This window comes from Malaclemys terrapin, chromosome 3 (genome assembly GCF_027887155.1).
Source record: "Malaclemys terrapin pileata isolate rMalTer1 chromosome 3, rMalTer1.hap1, whole genome shotgun sequence".
NCBI lineage: Eukaryota > Metazoa > Chordata > Testudines > Emydidae > Malaclemys > Malaclemys terrapin.
Genome location: NC_071507.1, coordinates 72,216,453 through 72,242,453, shown reverse-complemented (window position 1 = coordinate 72,242,453; position 26,001 = coordinate 72,216,453). Strand labels below are relative to the sequence as shown.

Sequence of the window (26,001 nt, the reverse complement as noted above, 5' to 3'; positions counted from 1 at the left end):
TGTTCTCCTTTTGAGCTCCTCCTCCAAGCCATGCATGCTTTGCACCTTCTCAACCCCTTCCTTACTGGTGTGGTGTTTGTATACACCATCACACCATGCAAAGAAATAAAGAGATAGCAGGCCAGGCAGTCACCTTCTCATGAGCTGGGACTAGGACAAAGCCAGCTGGCTGCCCTTTGAAGATGACTGAAGTGGAGCAGTAGAAAGCCCCCTCATCTCCAGATGACATGGTAAAGGAAGACCACACCTTTTTGCATGAAGATGCCAAGTGTGGATGGATGTGAGTGGGCAGATGGTGGAAATGGCTGGAACTCCCTTCATTTCTTCTGGAGGAGAATCCTTTACTGAATTCCTCCAGACATCAGTGGTTTGGCTATGAAAAAAGAGAAGGTTTGGAGAGGTTTGCTACAGTATTGATCATCACTACTTTGCCAATATCTAGCTGTAGTAGGAGAGCTCTTCTCCCTTTCATCTGAGTGGCTGCAGGTCTGCTCTCTGACATTCATGCTAGTTCCCAGAGCTACTAATATGGTGCTTGTTTTAGATTCCTTCGCCTGTCTTTTGGTGGTGCTTCTCTCCGGAAGGCTTGTATCTTGCTACAGTGGCAGACGACAGACTCCTGAGGATCTGGCATTTGGAACTAAGAACTCCAGTGGCATTTGCACCTATGACCAATGGCCTGTGCTGCGTCTACTTCCCACATGGTGGATTTATTCCCACAGGGACGAGAGATGGCCACATCCAGTTCTGGAGTGCCCCCAACGTCCTCTCATCACTTAAGCAGTTGTGCCGTAAAGCTCTCCACACCTTCCTAACAACGTACCAGGTCCTAGCACTACCCATTCCCCAGAAAACGAAAGAGTTCGTCACCTACAGGACCTTTTTAAACCCTGAGTAGTACATGGGGTCCAAAGAAACCTGGAGCTGGCTGGCTTCCTTTCTTCCTTCCAAACTTTGCTCTGGAACAGAGGAGCAGCTGGGGTTATAAAATGGTCACAAAGACCCACTACGCGCTATGGTTCTAGTACGAGGATTTTTGTTCCTCTGTTTGGGGCTGTATCTTTGACCATGTAGGTTATTTTAAGACCATTTTATAACCCCAACTGTATTTTGGTGGTGCCCCTCTTGATCCTCACAGTTTGTCTTTTAAATATTTCTCATTTTTGTGCCCAAATTTGACAAAGAGAAATCCCTTCAAAACACCTTCTTCCCTAATTAACTGCTCCAAAAAGTTGTCATTAAAAATACCACTATTATCACCCCTAAAGCCTCCAGAAACTCTGACGTTATGGGGGTGGGGGAAACACAAAGACCCTGAGAGTTCCCTCAATCAGTGTTCTACACCTTCCCATATCTTGCCCACCAGGGATTGGCAGGATGGTCTAGTGATCATTCTCTGTATGGTCCCAACTTTCTAGCAGCACAAATCTGATCTCCCCCTAAGAATTGTCACATGCCACTGAACAGTTTTGTCTAGCTCTAGTAAACTCATTTAATAAGCTTGTAAGTATTTACCTTGAAAACTACACTGTGGCTTAGAAGAAGCTATTAGAACTGGGCACATTAATAAATGTGCCAAACATTCTAAATAAAAAATGGGATTCTGGTGATATTTTTCATCTTCATCAGTTTCTCTTTTGGACAAAATGCCAACACTAAAACTTCAACAAAATTTTATATTTAAAAAAAAAATGGTTTTGAAATTGTGGGTGAAATTCCACTTTTTCCTCCCTTCACTTTTTTCCCCAAAAGGGGTGAGGGAGAAATGAAAGGGGAATAAACGATTTAACTACAGCTCTGCTTCTCCCTCCCCTTGCAGGGATAGAGCTGTTAGTATGGCCACATGGAAGAGAGAGGAAGGGGAAATGTTGGAAGAAAATAGGGCATTGTACCCATGATTCACATGACTGGACTGAATGCCAAGATGATGGCAATTTTCTGGTTAAGTTAACGTATTTTTCTTAAATGCTGAGTCTTGGGGGACTGAAAGATTCCCCCCACACACACACAACTGCGCCATTCCATCAGCTTCCAGGCTCTTAGTTCAGTACCTGGTGGGGATGCTTACAATGGCACAACATACATTAAGCCTGCTCTGTGGGCTTAAAAGAAAAGTGCGGTCTTTTCTAAAGATGTCAAGCCAGAATAATTAATGAACAACAAACTGACTTTGCAACATTATATGTGGCTTCTTACATGTAACATAAGCCCCAGAAACAAAAATTGTTTCATTCTTAAGAGTTTATGTATTTGTCTGTAATTTTACCTAACAATCACTGTAATAAATATAAAAAGTGTTGAAGTGTGTGACAAATCCTGTACAAACCTCTTTATTTCCAGAGATAAAACTTATCAGGCTGGTCAAAATGCTGTCGCTCAAGTATCTGGAGTCAATGCCGTGCTATTTCTTTTCCGGAGTGCTTTCTTTTCCAGGTAACTGAATTGCATGCACTGCATTATGAATTTTGCTCTGTTAAATTGGCATAATTTTCCCACCACTCTTTTACCCCAGGATAACCTAGAGCTGAATTGAGCTGGATTAATTGGATTTTATTAATCCAGTTACAAACCCAAGTGGGCGCTTAGCTTTCCCATTCCTTCGTCAGTGTCTCCTTACATGTTGCTCTTTAGGTGTGAGATGCCCTCTCTATACCACTTCACTAAGCCCCCCCACCCTCCTTATTCAAAAGTCTCCTAAGCCTCACTTCTGCTCCATAAGAAGTTAATATAACAAATTTATTTAAAACCCCAAATTGCTCCCTCTTCTGATTTTTTTTTTCCAGTGGCTCTTCCCTTCTTTTAAGTTGTCTTGTAGACTGCAAGCTCTTTGGAGCAGAGACAGTTTTTTATTGTTATTTGTACAAACCTCAAGTCAGGTTTTAACAAACAATAGTAGTGGTAGGCCAGTATTCCTCAAAAATTAACTTGGAATTTAATGTATGCAGGACAGATGCTCAGTCGCAAAGCCCATATGTCTAGAGCGGAGGGATGAGCATGTGTGCGTTTTCACAAGCGCGCATTTTCCAATGTACATTCATAGACACCTGGCAGCCTTGAGGACTTAATTTGGATTAAATACTTATGCAGTATTAAGGATTTAAGCAATTAAGCAGCTTTATGCCCCCTTGAATCTGTAGAGTGATTTGTGGTCTCGTATCAGAGGGGTAGCCGGGTTAGTCTGAATCTGTAAAAAGCAACAGAGGGTCCTGTGGCACCTTTGAGACTAACAGAAGTACTGGGAGCATAAGCTTTCGTGGGTAAGAACCTCACTTCTTCAGCATCTGAAGAAGTGAGGTTCTTACCCACGAAAGCTTATGCTCCCAGTACTTCTGTTACTCTCAAAGGTGCCACAGGACCCTCTGTTGCTTTATACTTAGGTTACTTTCTAAAATTTTTGAAAACTTAGCCTACCTAGTGGAGACACAACTTACCCGTCCCCCCAATAGCACTGGCTAATATTAACTATAGATCTCTAACATAATCTCTGAGAATGTCAGTAGTTATCCATATTTTATTATGTGCCATCAACCATATCTCTGAATTGTTTTCCTTAGTCTCTCCTCCTCCACCACTTCATCCCTTGTAAGTGATATGACAGCCACACAGGGTACAGAAGGCAGCCACGTGAGTCTAAACAAGGTATGCTGGCTGCTTTGGTTTCCACTTCATCCAAGCTAAATTTCTATATAGCAGCTAAAAAAAACCCAGAGAAGCCAGTGGTTTGAGAAGATCAATGTTCTGCCATGCAGAGGCCCCATGCTCCACAGATGTCAGATTCATTTTGCTTCCCAGACTAGAGGGCAAGCACAGCACAGAGATGGAAATGAAGATGGGATTTGGGAGTGTATGCCATTCAGCAGCTTGCTGCTGGTATGTGGAGTGATTGATATGAAAGGTTTTGTAGGATGCATATCACCAGCATTTCCTGCTTTGATGGGGAATGGTACAGGGCACAAAATGGGAAAATTGGGATTCTCTAGAATGAAATGGGAACACTGAAGCCACATCTGTATGGTAGGAAAACTAACAAGGGTGCCGTGAATAACTCTGGGATATTTAAAGTACTTCCTTGTAAGGGCTGAAGCAATATTTTTGAAATCTACCAGGTAGATTTCAGTATATAGATAAGAATATTTTCATTAGAGCTAACTTGGTTTTGTGGTAGTTTTGTCCTGCCTTTTCCTGCCAGAGGAATAGTGCCAGAGCTGCAGAGCCTGGAAGGAAGAGATGCAATGTGGAAGAAAGCGGGGAAGAAATTGTCAGATCAGGACCCAGAAGTTTTAAAAAATTTGCTACAGTCTCATAATTTTTCTCAGGCTCTGTTTTTCTCAACACCATATATATGTTTTTAAATTCCCAAATTGGCATATGCATAATTTTGATCCACACACTCGAGTGAAGCCATTGAGGTACTAAAAATAGAGAAATGGCAATAGGTTGTGGTTGTCAAGTGTGTCCCAAGGCGTTAGCACGTGAAGATACACAGGCCAGTACATATTTACTAGATTGAGGAGGCTTGTCGTCTTCATCTATAAACTCTAAAGCACCCTATGCTTCCTAGTCTCCCTCCTGACTTATTGAAATCTTCCACTCCCTCCTACAGATCCTGCCTAACAACTGGACCCACCCTACCATAGCCCTTGGAGACCCTTCAGTGAGTCCAGATCTCTGTACAGTAGAACCTCAGAATTACAAACACTTCAGAAATGGCTGTTGTTCGTAACTCTGAAATGTTCATAACTGAACAAAATGTTATGGTTGCTCTTTCAAAAGTTTACAACTGAACATTGACTTAATACAGCTTTGAAACTTTACTATGAAGAAGAAAAATGGTGCTTTCCCATTATTTTATTTTTTAGTAGTTTGTTTAACACAGTACAGTACTGTGTTTATTTATTTATTGTCTCTGCTGCTGCGTAATTGCGTACTTCCAGTTCCAAATGAGGTGTGTGGTTGACTGTCAGTTTGTAACTCTGGTGTTCATAACTCTGAGGTTCTACTGTAGTTGACAGAGTGACCCATATAAATGGACACGAAATGAAGATTGGAGGCAACCCACTTTTCCAACACCTCCAACCATGTGGTTGAGGCCATGTGAAAGTACTGATTTTAGAGTGACAAGCCACACACATAATTCCAACAGGACTTTGTATTAGGAGTGAGGTTAAGATACAGTTGAAAGCAGTTCTTGAGAGAAGCAGCAGACAGAATTTGGCTGAAGTCTTCAAAAAGAGGCGTTTGTTTGCAGAAATGGGGCTATATGTGGGTAAGCTTTGCAACTTTGCTATTTTACCCATTTTTGCTCAAGGCAATGACAAGAACTAGTGAGGAGATCTGCAAAGGCACCTAACTCCCATTCATCTGTGCTTTTGGAAAATCCCCCCCATGGATTTATATTCTGTGTGTTTGTCCATTCATTATCCCAGAAAGGAATTAACTTAGTGTAGACCCTTCTTGGAAGCTGGGACAATATAAGTGAGAAGTTCCACATAAGCCTCTGAGGGAATTAGTTCATTCCTTAAATAACGACAATCTAAAGAACTGTTTCTCTGGGCATGTCAAGGTCCCGTACTGTGTGTGTGCTCTTCTGCTTTCAATTTTCTGGCTCAATTTCTGTTTTATAAATCTTGTTTTTAGGAAGATGTAAACAATGGAGAGTCTTCAGCAACAGTAGGTATGGAATGTGTTGCTCTTTATACAAGAAGATTTCTTGGGTGGTTGGGGAGGATAGGGTGTTTAAACCTGGGGGAAGAAAAGCCCATTTTTCAAGCTGTCTGCCTGTTGTCAGAGAGACTTTAAGGAGATGTTTGAAGGTATCAGCTAAAGTGTATAGGAATCCCAGCTGCTCATCCACTTGTGTGGGGTTCTGCAGGGATCTGCTTCATCAGTGCTGGTGTTCAATGTGCATGGAAGGCAGCTGGGGCAGATAATGAGAGACTGAGGGGTGGAAATATCATCAGCATGCAGATGACACACCTAGGAGTCTTTCCTTGAATCTGGACAGCAAATTGTGTTCCCCAGTGGCAGGCCAAGCATGGGATTGCAGCAGCATCCAAATAGAATGGAATTGACGATGAAACCGGAATTGGGCTACAGTCACTATTGATGGTCCTGCTAGTCAGGTGTCCCTGTCAACAGAACGGACACTGAGTTATTTCACACAGGCCACTGGTGACACTCAGTACCCACATGGGTCAGGTTTGAGCTAGTGACCTAGAGGTAAAAGCAAATGGACCCTTAAAATAAAGCTCTTGGTTCACGCACATATCTTTAGAAATAGAGAACAAAGGGGGAAATATAGAAGGCCAAAATGTCAAGTGCTTAGGAGACAGACGAGCTTTGCATAGGGATTGTTGGTAGTTTTGAGAAGGATGGAATTCTCTCCCTGAGTCTGCAGAATATCAGCAGCACCACTCCTCCCTAGGCTACATCTGCAGCCTCAGGGCTGAGCTAGTGGCCACTGCCACAACTCCGCACTTCTACTCCCTGGAAGACTCTGATCAGTGAATCTGCACTTTCGCAGGTCCCCTGGTCATATCCCTTCCCTGCCCCCACAGTTAGAGATGCAGCAGAGCGCTGCTGTGAGGCACACAAGGGGAGCACAGGCCCTCTATGCAGCCTCTCTGAAATCTGCCCCCATGCTGTGAAAAGGGCTCTTCGCACCTGTGCAGGAATGGTGCCGTTTGGCACAGGAAGTGTCACGAGAATACTTCCTAAACAATGTGTCTCCAAGTTCTCCCAATGGCTCCTTGCTAGTATTTATGAAATATTTTCAAAGGGGCCTTTGTTTTATAATGAAGTTTTCTTTTGTCAAAGTTAATTTTTCTTTCTTAGCATTGTGCCATTGCTTTGTGTTCAAAGAAAGAACTGTAAGAACTATGGCAAGAAGATAATGGGGTCAATTATGTTCCAGAAGGGGAAGGGACAACCAACGAGAAGGATGTGCAACCCTCTGACACCAAAAAATCAGCCTCTGGCTTCTCCAGAATCATAGCTGGACATACATGCTCACCAATCCTGGCATCTGCTCATGAAAATGGCTGTGTCTATCTATGGAGTATTGGGGTAACGTATTTGATTGTATTTTTGGATGGGGTTGGGGGTGAAAGAAGAAAATGCTCCACATGTTCAGCTTCCGGCTCTCACCTAACATATGAAGTTATAGGAGTTTTTTTTTTCCACTGATCATTATTTCTATTAACACAATTTAGTGCTGCTTTTAACAGCTGTAGCAAAGGGAAAGAGGAAGGGGAACAGGAGGAAAATCATGACTTAGAATAATTGTAGTGACAACTGTCTGAAAAGGTATGTAACTCCCTTGGGGTCCATCCTTTATCCACCTCCTCTGCCTTTTGAGACAGTGTGATGGCCAAAGCAGAGTCTGCTGCTCCACTTATAAGAGGAAATCTGCCCTGTTAACTGACTCTTTGAAAAATAATGTAGCAATAATGGGCTGTGTACCTGTATAAATGAGTAGAGGGTCAGGTATGACTTGCATGCTGTGCAATCCAGTTGACGTCAATATGGGTTACAAGACAGGGAAGAGTTTGCCTCTAGGTGGCTAAATTAAGACATATTATTAAAAGGTTTTAGGGACTTCAGCAGTTTTAATTAACTGTGATATTGAACCCTCCAGGTATAATAAAGCAGCTCAATGTACATTATTGGTATAAAATCTGACTAATGTGGTTTTCTATTTACTTAATGCATGAAAAATCAAAGCAACAGAAAACTTTGCATCATGTTAACATGATGAAATTTCTGTTGCTTTGATTTTTTGTGTGGATAAAGTATAGAGGAAAGCAGACTTTGTTTGTTTTAGGGAGATTTACTGAGAGAAGTTTTGCCCTTCACAAAGCATCCTGCAATTCCTCTGACTGCTCTGTGCACCAATATCTCTGCTAAAATGCTTTTAGCAGCCACCAAGGGTAAGTGATCGCTTCTCAATCACAGTTCTCCTGACTCTTTGTAGCGGTTGAAAAAGATTATCGTAAAAACATGCTGGGAATGTGGCAATGAAGGGCCAAAGCAAAACTGCATTAAAAATCAAGGACAGGGGAGTCTTCGGGAGTAAGGAATGCAGGTTAAAGCCAGAAGGTAACAACACTGCCAGTACGGAGGCTACTTTCAAGAGCAGTGTATTTATATTTTCTTTACACAAAGAACTCCCATATACTTACCATCTAAATTCCCGCATTTTAGACTAAGGGCAAAGATTAACAATAAGAATAAACAAAAGTCCCACATGCTCCATAACCGGCTGCCGCAATTAAAAGCAAATTGACTGCTGGTGTTGCACACAGACAGAGGTAGTTTGTGGACAGTGAAAAGCTCAGTATACAACAATGACTTCTGTTTCATAAAAACACAGCAATGTGAGGGGAAAAAGCATTACTGATGCCTCTGCCGTCAGCCCTTTCTCTGATGGTTAATTTAATGTTTAGTGAACCTCAAAAGTTTGAAGGTGGCTTTCATTTGGCAAAATATGCAAAAGTTTGGTTGCTTATCTGAAGCTTATCTAAACCTCTTCAAACTTTGTGACTCTTTGTGTCTTCAAACTTGGCCTGAAAATCTTCTTTGTCTCCATCTATCTCATGAGACATCAGGTATTTACATTTCTGTTCCTGCTGGAAATCCCATGAGAACAGAGTTTCTCACAGTAATTCCACACTTCCTGTCTGCTGCTGGGCAAAAGTGAGATGGAAAAAGTTTTTCCAGGCCTTTCAGAATGTAACAATGGTTTGAGGTTGACACCAAGGTGGCATTGCATTGCATTGCAACAGGGGTATGAATGGGGTAGCATGTGTGGACATGGCCACCCTAGTTGTACTCTAGCTAGCTTGCTAAAAATAGATGTGAAGACTCCATGGCGTGGACTTCAGCACTAGCCAGGCAAACAGATGTGCACCCAGGGAGGTCATGTGGGTTTGTGCAACTCATGCTGAAGTCCACAACTGTGGCATCCTCACTTCTATTTTTGCTGTCCCAGCTAGAGTACAGCTGGCATAGGTATGTCTACATGAGCTTCAAATCATACCCCTGGTTGCAATGTAGACATTCCCTAAAAATGGACAGAGGTTCAAGGGAAAGCTTTCTCTCTAATCAACTATCTCATATTGCACAGGACAGCAAGGAGTTTTTTGACTGTTCATGGAGGAGTATTCCATGCTGCTGTCATACCACCTTTCTCCTGCATTTGATGCTTTCCCCTTTTGGTCACCTGCTTGCATGTTACTGGCTGCAGATTCTAAGTGGCTACATGAGGTTTTCCTACCAGTTCTGCTCAGTGAGAGTCCTGCACTCCCCTGCCTTCTCCCCACTGCTAACACCCATTGCTATATTGCCTGCATAGCTTCTGTTAGCCCACCTGCTGCTATCTCCTCCTCCTCCCCTCTCATCCTTCCCCACTAGGGCTGCCCACATTTCTCTCTGCCCAAGTGTACAGTTCTAGAGACTAGGTCTGCCACGGGTGGCTATTGTGACTACCCAGAAGCCTCCTAGTGGGAGAGCAACAAAGGGGAGATTTCAATGGTGTTGGAGGAACTGGAACATGGGAAGAAAACTGGAGCAAGGAGCAGTGGAGGAACACTATATCAAGGTAAATGTTCCCATTTCAGTGGTCAGTCTCCCTCATCTTGGACTGTGTATCTCACATGAGCGCACTAGAAAGGCATGAGTTATTTTCTTTGTCATTATGCATGTGATTAATCAAGCTCTGCCCAGTTTGTCATTTTAAAATGAAAAATGTCACCCCTATGAAACTCCCTCATGTTTGGTCTATGCAGTAGCTAACTCTACTTAGTGGGTGACCGTCTTTGTGCATTTGTAATTCTTTAAAATTCTTAGATGCTTTTAACAAACAGTTAAATCTATGCTGTTAATGTGACATTCTTCATAAATAGGCTGGAGATCAGTATTTCATTGTAACATATGGACTAACATTTTCTCCTTTGTTTGCGAATGAAATAGTTAAGTGACATTTACATTATCCTAAAAACTAACTTTCAATGCCCAGACCCTTGGCTTCCTTCTACCTTGTCCTTACCCAGGACTCTTGGTAGCATATCTAGCAACAGAGGGCATTTAAAAAGAAGTTTGAACCTCTTTTGAAATGATTCTGTTTGTGTTTTTTTTTAAACACAGAGGGGCATATTATGCGCTGGAATACTGGCTCATTCCTAGAAGATCCACAAGATGAAAATAAGGTGAGAATGAAAAATCATTTTTCCACCTGAATAACTTGCCATTTACATATGACAGGTAGAAAAAAATGGAATCATACTTCACAATCCTGAGACCAGTTCAGTCCACTTTCTTCCCATCTACAAATAGTAAGCCTATACGTTTGGTCTGAATTGTCTATTTCAGACTAAGAACAACATTAAGAACAAGAGTAAAATGTCCCTGGCATAACTTGATTGTGTTCAGTGGAGTTACACTAGGGATGAATTTAGCCTAATGTCTTCATGCACACTGCCTTCAGCTTGTTTTATCATAACCTCACAGAGGTAAAAATAAGCCGGTACAGTGTACCGCCAAGAGCCAGTATGCCGTGCCGGACCTGACTGGCTTCCCCAGGCTGGCAATTTAAATGGCCCAGGGCTCCCTGCAGCGGCCAGAGCCCAGGGCACTTTAAATCACTGCTGGAGCCCTGCCGCCGCTATCCAGGGCTCAGGCAGCGGAGCTCGGGCGGTGCTTTAAAGGGCCGGGGTTCCCCGCTGCGGCAGGAGCCCATGGCCCTTTAAATCCGCATGGGAGCCCTGCTGCCGCTACCCCGGGGCTACAGGGCTACGGCAGCCGGGCTCAGGTGGCGCTTTAAAGGGCTGGGGTTCCAGCCGCTGCGGGGAGCGCCGGGCCCTTTAAATCACGGCCGGAGCACTGCTGCCACTACCCTTTAAATCTCCCCTGAGTCCTGGGGCTCCCAGCCGCCTCTGCAGCTGGTAGCTCCAGGGGTAATTTAAAGGCCCTGGGGCTCCCAGCCACAGCCAGAGCCTCGGGGCTTTAAATCTTGATTTAAAGGCCCCGCCTCTTCCGGTTGAGGCTCTGACCCGCACAGGACTCAGGCATACCGGTAAGTCCTTAACTTACTTTCATCCCTGTAACCTCACTTCTTTAGAGATTGAATACAGCCTGCTTCGTAAGGACACTGTGGTGGTAACAATGTTAGAGTGCATAGCAGACTGAAATGTGGCCAGCGATGGTTTTTGTTTGGTTGTTTTTTTGCTTTCCTCCCCTCAGCAAATAAAGCAGCAGCTCTACTGGCGAGCTCATTCCACCAAAGTGGTCAGCCTATTCTACGAGGAGGAGAAAAACCTGGTAGTGACAGCCTCTGTGGATGGTTCTGTCAGGTACAGACATGGCTAACGTTTGTTATTGATTTAGCCTATGGATTCTCTTTTCCCAGAGCTCCCCTTTTTGCCTGACTTTTGTCTAGCTCAGAACTGAAATAATTATAGGTATCTGTTTTGGTGAGGAAAAAATCAGTTCTGCATGTGCACAGCTTAGCTTTAGACATAATCCATCCGCTCTTTCTCCCTCCTCTCCCCCCGAGGTCTCAGATACTTTTTTTTTTAGTTTGAACCCCACCAGTCTCACAAAATGTGCAGAGATGGACAGCCAAGTTTTTCTTCCAATTGTGTGAAATTGAGCACATAAAGAAAGGCCCTATCATTCTGGAAATGAGCTCCTTTTTGGATCCCATTTTAACTTTGTGCGGGTGCTTGTCAAATTAATTTTGCCCTATATGTGATATCGTGCAGATTAAACCATTGCAATTTCCTGGCTAAAGAACAATGTTTTATAGCCCCTTATGCAGTTTGCGCTTAACAAAAAAGTAAACTTCAAGTTTCTGAAACAAATTAACAAATCCAGGAAATTTGACTTCTAAAAATCTGTTTGATGGCGGCATCTCTCTACAGAGACAGTTGAGGTTGTTTGAAGTGCTTTAACTCTTCATTTCCATACTTTCACATTTTAAAATTTAATTTTAGCCTTGGCACTGAATGTCTTGGTTTTTAATTATTATTTTTTATAATTATAACATCTTCTAAGGTTTTTCTACCCTTAATTTACTTAATTTTCTATGTACTCTCAATCTTAACTCTGATATTGTCTTATAACTAGTCTACTACACTGGTCAGGGGTTACTGAATTACATAATATTGTTCTAAAGGCACTTCACTTTCTTTCAGTTTCTAAATTTACCCACTTTTCCCATCTCTTCTTCTGCACCTCTAGGCTCTGGCATGCACCAAATGGACACTATGTTGGTTACTTCGGACAGCGCAGGGTGTTTGAATTATCAGAATCCAGTGATTTGATTTTGCCCTGTGATGTTAATGAATTTCCCGTTCTAATCAAGGAAGACAGCAAGTACATGGAAAAGAAGCAGAAGTTTGAATATCCTCTAATACTGGACAGGAAGAAGTAAGCTCATAAACACTTATTTACACGTGCATTGGGGACTATGAACAAACACATCATACTTTTAGAAAATCTTTCATCTGAGGATGTGTACTTTGCAAACAAGTTTTACAATACTCCGTGAGTTAGACACTATCCCCATTTTACAGAGGAGTAAACTAAGGCACAGGGTTAAGTTTCTTACTCAAAGTCATATAGCAAGCGGCAGAGCCAGGACTGGAGCCCTGGAATTCTAACTACTAATTCTCTGCTGTGATAATTAGATAATCACTAAAGTTAATCAGAATGTATGTATTTAGATATTTTTTTCACATCTTAGCTCATACACTCTTGTTAAGTTTGGGAAATTGCTTCCCTCTTACCCTCGCAAGCTGACTGAACCTTCTAAAAAACAAATAGTTTCAAGATAAAACTTTTTCTTACCTGATCTCAACACAAAGATGAAGCCTTCTAAAAGTTAAAGCAAAACCAGCTTAATTGTTGAGGAATGGGGGTATAGAATAAAAATGCATTTTTCCTGTATTTTCTGGTGTGTGTGCTCATAATTCAAAGCTGGGAGCTTCATGAATGTTATGTAACCACTGGTGAGGGATGAGTTACAGGTCCCTGCCTGTGGCAATCCACAGAGGATGTGAGTATGTCTCAGCCCAGCTTCAGTGCTTTAGGTCAAACTGTAGCAGCTCAGACTTTTAACTCTGGTTCAACCCCCACTGTGTTGGCTGAGATAGTGACTGTTGCATGTGCAGCAATCAAATACTGAAGCTAGAAATTTAAAAGTTGGCCCAAATGTAGGCTTTGGCAAGGAAGGAAAGCAGTTCAAGTTGGACAAAAATTACTTAGACTTTTGAAGTGATGAACACTTAAACGATATGTCTAGTGTGCAGTACAGCATCCTAGTCATTTTTTGGGTTGCCTTTTTGCCAAACCCTTTTTGGGAATGCTTCAGTATTAATGCCATAATCATTTAGGCTTTGTCTACACTAGCACTTTTGTTGGTCAGGGGTGTGAAAAAAACACACCCCGACTGACCTAAGTTTCATTGACAAAAGCGCTGGTGTGGACAGTGCTCTTTTGGCAGGAAAGGCTCTCCTGCGGACACAGCTAATGCCACTTGTTGGGGGTGGTTTTAATTATGCTGACAGGAGAGCAGCTACCAGGGTAGTAGTACAGCTATGCTGCTGTAAGGTCCGAAGTGTAGGGCTGTATCCTGCTAACACTTACCAGTAAGCATAATTCTTCCCAGGGTGAGTGGTCCTACTGAAGTCAGTTCAGTAACTCATGAATAAAGAACTATGCCTGGCAATATTGATAGGATTGGGCCCTTAGGCTGTGTTGAATACAGGGCGCCTCAGCCGAAGCCTTTGCAGTTAAAGATGTGTTAATTAAAGCCTGCTGAGTTAAGGAAGCTTCACTTAAGGATGCCTTTCTCAAGAGGAAGAGGCCCAGGGAGGACAGTCTTAAGCAGCCTTGGTTGCCAAATTACTGGTAGCCCAAAGGGCCCTGGGCCAGAGCCCAGAGAAGCGGGAGAGCCTGGAGCTCCCCTTCCCACAATCCCCTTGGCAGTCAGGAATTGCAGCCATAACCGCTAGGCCATACTCCCCAAGAGAGGACCATTACCCATGCCTAGAACCTGGCATACTGTCACTATGTTCGAGATGGAAAGTAATGTTGAGCCATTATGATACAGTGAATTGGAGTTTAGTCTTGATAATTACTCATAGACTCATAGACTTTAAGGTCAGAAGGGACCATTATGATCATCTGGTCTGACCCCCTGCATGCTGCAGGCCGCAAGACCCTTCCCTGGACTCTACCGTTGAAGTCCCCAATCCTGTGTTTTAGTGACTTCAATCGGCTGAGACCCTCCTGCTAGTGATCCCTGCCCCATGCTGCGGAGGAAGGCGAAAAACCTCCAGAGGCTCAGCCAATCTACCCTGGAGGAAAATTCCTTCCCGACCCCAAATATGGCGATCAGTAATACCCCGAGCATATAGGCAAGAGTCTCTAGCCTGACCCTTGTTGGCCATTATGCTGTTTATGTACCATTGCTTGGTTTTCCTTGGCTACTATGTTTTATCATTAAACCATTCCCTCCATAAACTTATCCAACTTAATCTTAAAACCAGACAGGTCCGTCACCCCCACCGTTTCCCTCGGAAGGCCGTTCCAATATTTCACCCCTCTGACGGTCAGAAACCTTCGTCTAATTTCAAGCCTAAACTTCCCCCCGGCCAGTTTGTATCCATTCGTTCTCGTGTCCACATTAGTACTGAACTGGAATAATTCCTCTCCCTCCCTTGTATTAACCCCTCTGATATATTTAAAGATAGCAATCATATCCCCCCTCAGCCTTCGCTTTGTCAGACTAAACAACCCAAGCTCCTCTAATCTCTTTTCATACGACAGGTTTTCCATTCCTCTGATCATCTTAGTCGCCCTTCTCTGCACCCGCTCCAGTTTGAGTTCATCTTTTTTAAACATTGGAGACCAGAACTGCACACAGTACTCCAAATGAGGTCTCACCAGCGCCTTATACAACGGAAGCAGGACCTCCCTATCTCTACTAGATATACCTCGCCTAATACATCCCAAGACCGCATTGGCTTTTTTCACCGCCACGTCACATTGCCGACTCATAGTCATCCTGCGGTCCACAAGGACCCCTAGGTCCTTCTCCTCTTCCGTTACTTCTAACCAATGCGTCCCCATCTTGTAACTAAAATTGTTATTATTCGTCCCCAAGTGCATCACCTTACACTTTTTACTATTAAATTTCATCCTATTTCTGATACTCCAATTCACAAGCTCATTCAAGTCTCCCTGCAGAGTTTCCCTATCCTCCTCCGAGTTTGCAACTCCTCCCACCTTCGTATCATCCGCAAACTTTATCAGCCCACTCTTGCAATCGGTCCCGAGGTCAGTTATAAATAGATTAAATAAGATGGGTCCCAAAACCGAACCTTGAGGCACTCCACTAGTAACCTCCCTCCAACCCGACAATTCACCCTTTAATACGACCCGCTGCATTCTCCCCATTAACCAATTCCCTATCCACCTCTGGATTTTCATATCGATCCCCATGTTTTTCATTTTAACCAATAGTTCCTCATGGGGTACTGTATCAAACGCTTTACTGAAATCCAGGTATATGAGGTCCACCGCATTTCCCTTATCTAATAAGTCCGTTACTTTCTCAAAGAAGGAGATCAGATTCGTTTGGCACGATCTGCCCTTCGTAAAACCATGCTGTAATTTATCGCATTTGCCATTAACTTCAAGGTCCTCAACTAGTTTCTCTTTCAGAATCTTCTCCAGCACCTTGCACACTACTGATGTTAAACTAACAGGCCTATAGTTACCCGGGTCACTTTTTTTCCCTTTCTTGAAAATAGGAACCACATTGGCTATTCTCCAGTCTAACGGGACTACCCCCGAGTTTACAGATTCATTAAATATAATCGCTAATGGGCCTGCTATTTCCCGCGCCAATTCCTTCAATATTCTCGGATGAAGATCGTCCGGTCCACCCGACTTAGTCCCATTAAGGCGTTCTAGTTTTGTTTCTACCTCGGATGCGGTAATCCCCCATCCTGTATGCCCCTCTGTAACGGTGCTAGTATCCCTAATACCTTCATTGGCCTCATTAAACACCGATGCAAAATATTCATTGAGATATTGCGCCATGCCTAGATTATCTTTAATCTCCTCTCCGGCTATAGTCTTCAGCGGTCCCACTTCTTCTTTCTTTGCTTTCTTCCTATTTATATGGCTGTAAAACCTCTTACTATTACTTTTAATTCCCTTCGCTAAGTCCAACTCTTCCCGGCCTTTGGCCTTTCTCACTCTATCTCTACGTTCTCTGACTTCACTAAGGTAAGTTTCCTTACTGATCCCTCCCCTCTTCCACTCTTTGTACGCTTTCTGTTTTTTCCTAATCGCCCCTTTCAGCCGGTCGCTCATCCAGCTCGGTCTAAGTCTCTTGCTTAGTAATCTTTTTCCCTTTTTGGGGATACAGGCCTCTGACAGCTCTTGCATCTTTAACTTAAAGTAATCCCAGGCTTCTTCTGCCTTTAGGTCCCTTAATACGTTTGCCCAATCCACTTCCCTTACCAGTCCCCTTAATTTGTTAAAATTGGCCTTTTTAAAATTATAAACCCTAGTCTTTGACTTAATTCTGGTACTCTTTCCATTTAGTTTAAACCGAATTAGCTCATGATCACTGGAGCCCAAGTTGTCCCCCACTACCACTTCCTCAACAAGGTCCTCATTACTTACCAGAATCAAATCTAAAATGGCCTCCCCCCTCGTCGGCTCAGCTACCACTTGATAAAGGAATTGATCCGCAAGCACATCTAGGAACATCTGAGCCCTATTATTGCTACTAGCGTTTGTTCCCCAATCTATATCCGGAGAGGCTCTAGTAGTACTTTTACCCAGCTTGAGTATCGCCCAGACGGACTCCGTGTTATCTATTCCATCCACTATTATTTCTTTACAGCTTATTTCACTATTGACATACAATGCCACCCCCCCCCCCCTTTACCTTTATCCCGGTCTTTCCTAAACAGCGCATACCCCTCCATACCTGCGTTCCAGTCGTGACCGCCATTCCACCACGTTTCAGTTATTCCTACGATATCCGGTTTCAATTCTCGGACCAAGAGCTCCAATTCCTCCATTTTATTGCCTAGGCTTCTTGCATTGGTGTACAAACAGCCTAATGTATGTCGTTTAGCCTGTCTCCCATTACTAGCACTGTATGTTGCGGGCCTCTTTGTGTCTGTCCCCCCTGTCCCTCCTATGTCCAATCTCATCTCCCTGGCTATGTCTCCTCTTATTACACTCAGCTTTTCAATACCGGAAACTGGCGTGGAGATTAACTGTGCATCTCCCAACCATCTCCCCAAACTTCCTAGTTTAAAGCTCTTTTGATAAGATGAGCCAGCCTCCCTCCCAGAAGTCTATTTCCTTCCCTACTCAGGTGAAGCCCATCCCGCGAGAACAGGTGTCTGTCCCCGAAAGCCTCCCAGTGGCCATACATCCCAAAGCCCTCCTTATAGCACCACTCCCTTAGCCAACTATTTATCCTCACAATCCTATCAGCCCTTTGCTGCCCTTCCCTCGGAACAGGCAGAATCCCACTAAAGATAACCTGAGCCTCTATCTCCTTGAGAGTCTTCCCCAGCCTGGCATAATCTCCCTTGATTCTCTCTAACGAGAACCTAGCCGTGTCATTCGTTCCTACATGAAGGATTATCAAGGGGTTCTTACCTGCTCCTTTTAGGATCCTTTTCAACCGCAGGTCCACATCTCGTATCTTTGCACCCGGTAGACAGCACACCCTTCTGTTCTCCGGGTCCGCCCTGGTCACAGGCCTGTCCAATCTCCTCAGTAAAGAGTCTCCAATTACATACACCTGCCGTCGCCTGGCAACAGTGCGATCTAGTAATCTAGTCTCCGATCCCTCTAGTCCTGACCTATGTCTGTTCCTATCTTCCCTTATGCTTCCCCTTATGCCTTCCTGTATCCTCTGGTGGCCCATAATTGGTGCTGTCTCCATCAACTCCTCCCCCCTTTCTCTCGGACTAGCAGCTCTTCTCTTCTTCCTCACCCTCCCACCTTCAGTCACCACCTGCTGCCCGTCTACCTCGTTATCCAAACACTGAAACCTATTCCTGAGTTCTATTCCCCCCTCACTGGCCCTCCTTTTCCTTGGCCTACTTCTCACAGTCACATGCTTCCACTTCCCTGGATCTCCTCCTTCCATTCCCCTCTCGCTGTCATCTACTACTGCCTCCTCCTGCACCCTAGAGCCTTCCCCTTCAGCCCCGCCTTGCCCATCCTCCATTAGCTGCTCAAACTCCCGCCTAAACTCCACCAGGGTCTCTACTGATCCACACATAAACATACCAGCCTGAAGATGGCAAATACATTGTGAAAGAAAATTAATCCCACTTGGATTGGTGAAGTGTTACTTAATTAACATCTCATGATGTTTATCAAGCACCTACATTAAATTTTATTCTGCCAAGATACAGAATGAATTATAATTCAAAGTAATTGTATTTCTAAGCTAATTGTGTGATACTGCATTTTGCCCTCTGTTTATAGACATCAGGTTTTTTCCTTCCTATCTCTTGTGAACAGGTGGAAATCATTGACCAAATCATCCTTACTTTCAAAAAAGCCTAGACCCTTTGAAGTGGATCAGGATTTCAAGTTTTTCAAAGCTCTAGCTTCTCCTAAGGTAGGTGAAGAGACATGATCAGTTTGTATTTCTTTTATGCAATACTCTGGTAGATGTTTACATTTGGAAAATAGCCCAAAACAAACGTCGAAGGCCTGTTCTGTAGAAAAGGATAGAAATAATCAAAGGGGTTTGTGCAAACTGTTGGGTTTCAATTCACATGGTTTCACACTTCCAAGTACCAAGTCTGAGTGATACTCGGTTGAACTTTCCTAGTTTGTATCAAAACCACATAAAACATGGTTCCAGTGCAAACCCTGTGAAATTTGAAGTTTTATAGGGTTTTGATACAAACTAGGGAAGTTCAACTGAGTGCAAACCCTGGGGCACATAGATCCGTGTTCACGTCGCACTCCCCATCAGTACCTGGCCCGGGGAAACTAATGATCCAACCAGTGGCCCAAATTCGGTGATAAATCTTGGTCACATGCCACCTGAGGCACGTTGCTCGTACACTAAGGAGAAGTTCAACACTAAATATCACAGATTTGCTTGAAAGGTAGGGGAGAATGCTGGCAAATCTCTTGTTATGTCTGGTCTTCGCTTCAAGGTTTTAATTAAATCTAAAATCTGGAAAGTTCTGTGTCAGTTTAAGTTTCACTGTGAACATTTTGCACAGCTCTAGCAGAGTGGAAGTGCATTATACATGCTTCTCTATCTGGCTTGGTACATGGCACCTTTGGGTCAGATTGTCTCCTCTCCCTGAAAGGTGTACTGGAAAGGCAAAAAACAAAAAGAGCCAGTCCAGTGAGAACAAGTGGCCTTTTGCTATGTGAGCTTCTCTCTACTCCTCCATGAAGTGGCATTCCTGTCCTTCAATGACAGAATGGCTGAGAGAAGCAAGCTAGGGTGTGGACTTCCTGCCATCCTCCTGAAATTCCTGATATTGTGTCCCCATCTGTACATTATCTTAATGTAGCCAACAGAACTGATATAATTATCTACCAGAGCTGCTTCTGGCAGACCAAAAATCTTTCTGGCAACTACGGCAGCAGAATGCAAGAGTCCCATGGTCCCAAGGCAGATTGTCTGGGACAAGACATCACTATTGTTCATGGTCAGCTACTCCATTCTTCCTGCCCCTTGTGTAATAAGGATGGGGTGAGGATGATATGCTCCTCTTTGATGCATGTCCCCCTAGGTTGACAGCCAGCATCTCCTTTCTCCTGGTCCCTGTTCACTGAGCTTCTAAAAGTGGCATAGTTGGGTCTTACTCCTTCTGGCCCCATGACAGGAGTGTGTGGCTTACTTCAGGGTGATGACAACCATGTGGTTGAGGTATTCTGCCACTTTAGCCCCAAAGGCTGCCAAATATGCTTCCCATTAAGCTATGTTCATCACGGGCTCCAGACATCATTTTTCTCTATTGCCTGCTATTACATCAAAGGGAACAGATATGGCTTTTGTGGGATAGTCGAATGTTCCCTACAAAGCGAGGAACTATTGGTGATTAGAACCCAACTCTATTGTATGGCAGCTTTAGGTACAGTAGAGGGGGAGAGCAATGTGAAAAGAATATACTGGGTAATACTGATGGCATATAATATTAAAATATACTGTATTACTGAAGTGAACTCAATGGCTGAATAGAATGTGGGACAACTCAACAGGTGTGTGCTCTGGTGACTTCTGATTTGCGTTTTAGCTTGTGACTTATACTACTTAAGTTGGTAATTTTGAAAAAGATGATCGGGCTGAGAGGCCATATCATCACGTAAGAGGAGACTGCTCTTGTCTTCAGTTACTTTTTTAATTCATGGACACCTCTGAAAGTGTTGACACAATCTTGCTTATTCTATAGGGGACCATGTAAATACATCTCAGCATATTTGCATATTCTTTAAGGTGTGTGTAAATACCTAGAGGTCTGCATAGGCACTTTCAAATCACATGTATGCACCTCAATGAATTAACATTAATTCTGTGATGCTATCAGTGCTGAAGCTAAGAAGTCAAACCTGAGATATATGGAAGAAATTAATGAGGGATTTTTTTAATTCCGAGGATGTGAATTCTCTTAAACTACAACAATTGCATGTGCACTTAAATTATCTACCAGGATTCTATAAAAAAGGATTAATATAAAATTTAATTAGGGACTTTCTTTAAAATGCAATTTGATTTTGCAGAAAACGCATATTTCAGCGTTTTATGAAAACCTGACAGTATTTCATTTTTAGATATATTTTTCCCTATTGCATGATCATAAATTGTGTTCCTAGTGGGAAATCAGTACTATATCATATAAGGCTATTGACCTCCAGTGTCGAATTCATGGACTCTAATAACCTAGGTAGGTTTTAGCAGTCATATTTTTGCATGGATGAATTATCAAAGTACATCCAACATTTGCACAAATTTGGCCTTTCCATCAACATACAGCAGAAATGTCATTTTGTTCCACCTATTTTTTTTTCCTAATAGGCAGCTGAAGAGTGAAGGGTTGCATGCTCAAAGAGAGATTTCCCACCTGACTCCTCTGAAATGAAACTGTCAGTTGGGAGTGGGGTCCCCTGGGAGTTCCCAGCCCATCATCTCATGGTGACTGACCTAAAACTGACCTAAACATTATTTTTTAAATTGAGATTATGACCTCATTGGCATATTTATGTTTGTATAAAGAATGCCTGAAGGGTTTTGAAAAATCAGTTTTTTTTAAACTTTTGCTATATCCAGAGTGGCATGTCTGTTTTTCCCAGGTTCCAGGTGTTCATGAGGCATTGGAGTTAAATATGTTTTCAAATAGTTTTGAACTAAAAGTTCTCCCTCCCCTCCCTTCCCTCCCCCCCCCCCCTTCCTGCCCTCATTGGCTCAGCTCTCGACCTAGTTAGGTCAACTCTCCATTCGCTATAAAACAAGCAGAACCCCATCCCCCAATTTTTGGACAAAAACCTCCCAGGCCATTTTTATATATGGCAAAGAAACAAAACTGGACACAAACCCAACTTGCAGGTGTGATTTTTTTTTTTCTTTAGTAATATGGAGTGAATGTTACCTATGCAGATTTATGGAAACTCCACTAGATGCTATCTCTACTATCTTGCTGTTGCCTATAACTGGAAATATGTTGACTCTGTTTTCTATTTTTAAGGTTAATAGACAACCTTTGGAAAGTTTCAAGTCAGGAAACAAAGAGGCTGGTGTTGTGTTTGGGTCTATACCTATATACAAGGTAAGTTCAAGTTAATCTGCTTTTATACCTCAAGCATTGTCATTGATATAGCAAAAACTGTTAAAATTAGATAACTTTTAAAATCACAAACCCTGTGAGTTGCTATTATAAACTGTCTACTTCTCAATTTAATTTCTTTTGACTTGGCTTGAATTACTCCCTATCCATCTCCATTCAACGGTAGTTAGCATGATAACAGGGCGCCTCCTGTGAAGACTGATCAAAAGACCATTCTGCAAGGTGAGTCTTTCAGCCTTGTACTTCTCCTATCAAAGCTCATGACCTTAAATTTATGCTCAATCTCTTTTCTTTCAACCAGCCCAAAGACCGTTGCTTCTATTTGCACAAGGCGTTGGGCAATATATGCTAATACCATGTCCCACTGAGCATACAAATGCTAAACCTGCATGGGACTTTTCATTCCTGTTTAATTGGCTTACTAATTTATATAAACAACTGCATTAGCGATACAGGCCCAAATACTGCTCAGTCACATAGCTGTACATCTGCCCCCAACTGATGGGAGAGCATTCAGAGAGCTGGTGAAGAGCATCCAGCCGATCTGGCACACATGATGATCTTCCACTTCCAGCTAATGTGTTTTGGAAATTTGCACCCTGCTTTCTCACAGAAAGAAAAAATAATACAAGGGGGGACTGATTCTGAACTCCCCTTTCAATGAATTGGGAGAAATTGAGCTGAAGTCAAGAGATATCCATTGGATTTTTATGAGAGAGTGAGATCAGAATCAGATGTTATTGGTTTAGTGAGCTAAGAGTCTCAGAAACACTTTGTTATACAGAATGTTAGTTATCAATACAAACTGGTGTGCTCATAGGAGGCTATTCTGTAACTTCACTGCTCTAAATTACTTTTCAAAGGTTCTCAGTCTAACAAGTCACAAACCTCTCCACCAGTTGGGGTCAAAAGAGAAGCAAGACTCAGTTGACACTATCTTCAAAAGGATTAAGCGTCATACATTTTATGAGGTAAGTGGATTAGCAATTTCTTCACTTTAGCCCCAGAATGTTTGCCCATCCTTATTGTTACATAAATTTCTTTCCTCTTTCCATTCAATTGATGTGAATACACAGAAATCCATTTTTTGCTACCTGAAACTAGAAATAGGTCTGACCATGACCGAAACAAGCTTGTCCAAAGTGTAATGGCATTTAGATCTGGGGATTTGTGTTAAGCACATCTATCCCAGAAATATTTAATGTAACATCCCATCATCTCCAGTTGTGTTCCATAATGCCATGTCAGGCAGCACCCTTTCTGATATATCAGCTCCATACGAAACAATCAGATTACCTAACAAAGAAAAAAATGAATGGGTGGGAGTAGAAGAGAGAAAAGCTTTAAGAGTTAAAGACAAATCATTTACCATACATACTGCAAATCAAACCCAATAAAGCCAATCAGTTGTTGCTGGAGGTACCATGTATACCTGCTGGACAACAGGGATTTCTCCTTCTGTTTAGAGATAAGCCCAAACCAGAACCCTAAAATCTGCACTCTCAAGTGGTTCATATTCAAACACATGAATCCAAATCAATCCTTATGGTTTCAGATCTGCATTGGAACCCAAACTGATCAAGAAGGGCAAGTTTTCATTTGCTGTTTGAAATGCTACTCAAAGTGGCAGAAATCATGGGATCACCCAATCTCTCTTATATATTTATATTTAGAGAGAAGTAAACATAAACATCACTAAACAGTTTATCTAAAAACTACTTTTTTCTCAGAAATGGTACATACCTGGAACAACTTCTTCTTCCCCCTCCTCCATGAGCTAACATACTAAAAATGGAAGTGTAGGCACAGCAGGGAGAGCAGTTGGAGGGGTTAGATACCCCGAGTACACATCTAGTGTTTCAGATGGGATTGTACTTGGGTGGCTAGCCTATCCTGCTGCTTGTGCCGCCGTAGCTACACTTCTATTTTTAACACGTTCATTCAATCAGAGGTAGCACTGGCATGTCTACCCAAACTGGCAATTACACCACCAGCTCAGTGTAGACATACCCTATGATTGGCAGGATTTGGCCTTTCCCACTCCGACTCCTAAAGCCCTCTCTTCCTAGAGGAGACCACTTCTGAAATTGCAGGAGTTTAATCCCCATGAGCTTGTGGCCCTTTCTAGGTTTCCACTTTGAATGAGGTAATCGGGGGTCCAGTCTTTTAACACTCAGCACCTGGAACTCCTGTTGAAATCACTGGAAGTTCTGCATGTGAGGGCTTGCAAGAATTGGCACACAATGTATTTATCAGTGAGCTTTTGGGACCAATTCTAATGACTTTCAAGTCAATGGCAATACTTTCCTTAAGATAAACGGGAGCAGGATCCAGGCATCTTTATCACAGCCATGATAATAGTCATGCGTTAAACTTTGGACTGAACTTGTTGATGACACCCAGGAGATGTCACGGAGATGTAGTTTATAATATGTAAATAGCACAGAAAATTAAGCTGAACAGGTATTGAAATAAACACCATGATATGTCCTAGAAAAGACAATGGAACAAATATTCAAAAGGAAATCTAACTCTTATTTTGTTTCCTCCTAAGTCAGAGTGGAGAACTTCCAAAAAGTCGTTTTAAAATTTATCTTTTCTACCATGTCTGATTAATATTTTCTCAGTAAGAAATATTTCCAGTAGAGTGTAGAACTGTATAGAGCTCACTCAGCACATATACTAGCAAGGGTTAACATGTATAGCTAAATGCTCTGCTTTGTCTTACAGCCATCACGTTTATCCAAGAGAAGAAGTGCAAAAAATAGCCAGGCTCCAGCGGCAAATGTGGTCCAGTCCTTTGTCCCCTCCATTTCCTTCCAAGTTGCAAAACCCTAAAAACTGCCACTGCCGTTATCAAAAATAAACCTTGATATCCCTGCAAATCATATGTAGTCAAAGTAATCATTACTGGTAAGCAGACGAGCACAGTCTCTGTGTCCAAGTTATTTATTTCCAGTGCTCCAGCAATATTGTATTAATTTATGTATCAGTAGCTCCTGTTGTCACATCATGCCCCATATTCTTCATAGAAATATGTTTATTATATGAATTTGGCATAACTAAAATGTATTTTATGCAAAATGGGTCATGTAAGTTGTCATTGGAAAGGTTATGATTTACTGAATATGATTATCCTATTTGTATGCATGAATCATTTCTGTATCTGAAGTTAGGAATATTAGCTCTGTATCAATTGCAAAAGTGTTTGCATCTGGGGGACGCCCACCAGACAGTAGGCAATCAGCCTGAATGGGCCATTGGGAGAACAATAAGATTTTTGAAGATACTAATCTCCCGCCCTCCTGAGAAGTTACCTGGGTTGCTGTTTTGACATTGCAGGGTCATGTGATCATGTCATCTGATACTGGATTCCATCTTGGACTGCTGGTATTTTCCACTAGGACGGGGTGGGGGTTGAACTGGGAAACAAAAGATTCCCGCCATATGTTAATCCTATTTAAGGCTGGGAAGTGAGTCAATCAAGGTTGCTGGTTCTTCACTGAATCCCCACCCAGGATGAGTGCTGGAAACACCTAAGACTGACCTAGGGAGAAGGAATGGGACCTAAGCTAAGAAAGGGTCTGGCCTGTGAAAAGGAATACCTGAAACTCTAAGCTGCAAGCAGTGCAGTTTACCTTCAAGAAATTCCGCAACCTGCATAAAACAACATTTAGGGTGAGAAATTACTATTTGTAGCCAATTTCTTTAATGTATTAAGCCTAGTTGGTGTGTTTTGTTTTATTTGCTCAGTAATCTGCTTTACTCTGTTTACTATCCCTTATCACATAAAATTTACCTTTTGTAGTTAATAAACTTTTTTTTTTATTCTAAAACCCCATTGGTGTACTTCATGACTGGGGGTGCAAAAAGCTGTGCATATCTTCCACAGTGAGGGAGGAGGGCAAATTTCATAAGCTCACACTGTATAGACCCCTCTGCAGCGCAAGACAATATAATTTTGGGTTTACACTCCAGAGGGTGTGTGCACCAGAATGCTGGGCAATTTCCCAAGCTGTCTTCCCACACAGAGCTGATGGGAGGGAGGGAGAGAGAGCAAGCAGGACCGGGTGAGGGAGCCCAGGATAGTGGACCAGGCAGGCTCAGTGGGACCCCAAATACATCAGGTGGCATCCCAGAA

At 42.7% G+C, this 26,001-nt stretch overlaps 1 protein-coding gene across 1 annotated transcript in view; it reads left to right on the top strand.

Moving 5' to 3' along the window:
- The window catches only part of WDR64 (WD repeat domain 64), a 78,767-nt gene extending 53,077 nt beyond the window's left edge, over nucleotides 1-25,690 (top strand). The window contains exons 8-19 of the mRNA XM_054022864.1: nucleotides 2,341-2,433; nucleotides 3,555-3,639; nucleotides 5,638-5,674; nucleotides 6,917-7,065; nucleotides 7,823-7,928; nucleotides 10,144-10,205; nucleotides 11,239-11,348; nucleotides 12,238-12,426; nucleotides 18,571-18,670; nucleotides 21,762-21,842; nucleotides 22,724-22,831; nucleotides 24,591-25,690. Of these exons, the coding sequence (XP_053878839.1) occupies nucleotides 2,341-2,433; nucleotides 3,555-3,639; nucleotides 5,638-5,674; nucleotides 6,917-7,065; nucleotides 7,823-7,928; nucleotides 10,144-10,205; nucleotides 11,239-11,348; nucleotides 12,238-12,426; nucleotides 18,571-18,670; nucleotides 21,762-21,842; nucleotides 22,724-22,831; nucleotides 24,591-24,698 (1,228 nt within the window). The 3' untranslated portion in view covers nucleotides 24,699-25,690. The remainder of the gene's footprint in view (nucleotides 1-2,340; nucleotides 2,434-3,554; nucleotides 3,640-5,637; nucleotides 5,675-6,916; nucleotides 7,066-7,822; nucleotides 7,929-10,143; nucleotides 10,206-11,238; nucleotides 11,349-12,237; nucleotides 12,427-18,570; nucleotides 18,671-21,761; nucleotides 21,843-22,723; nucleotides 22,832-24,590) is intronic.
- The last annotated feature ends 311 nt before the right edge of the window (nucleotides 25,691-26,001 follow it).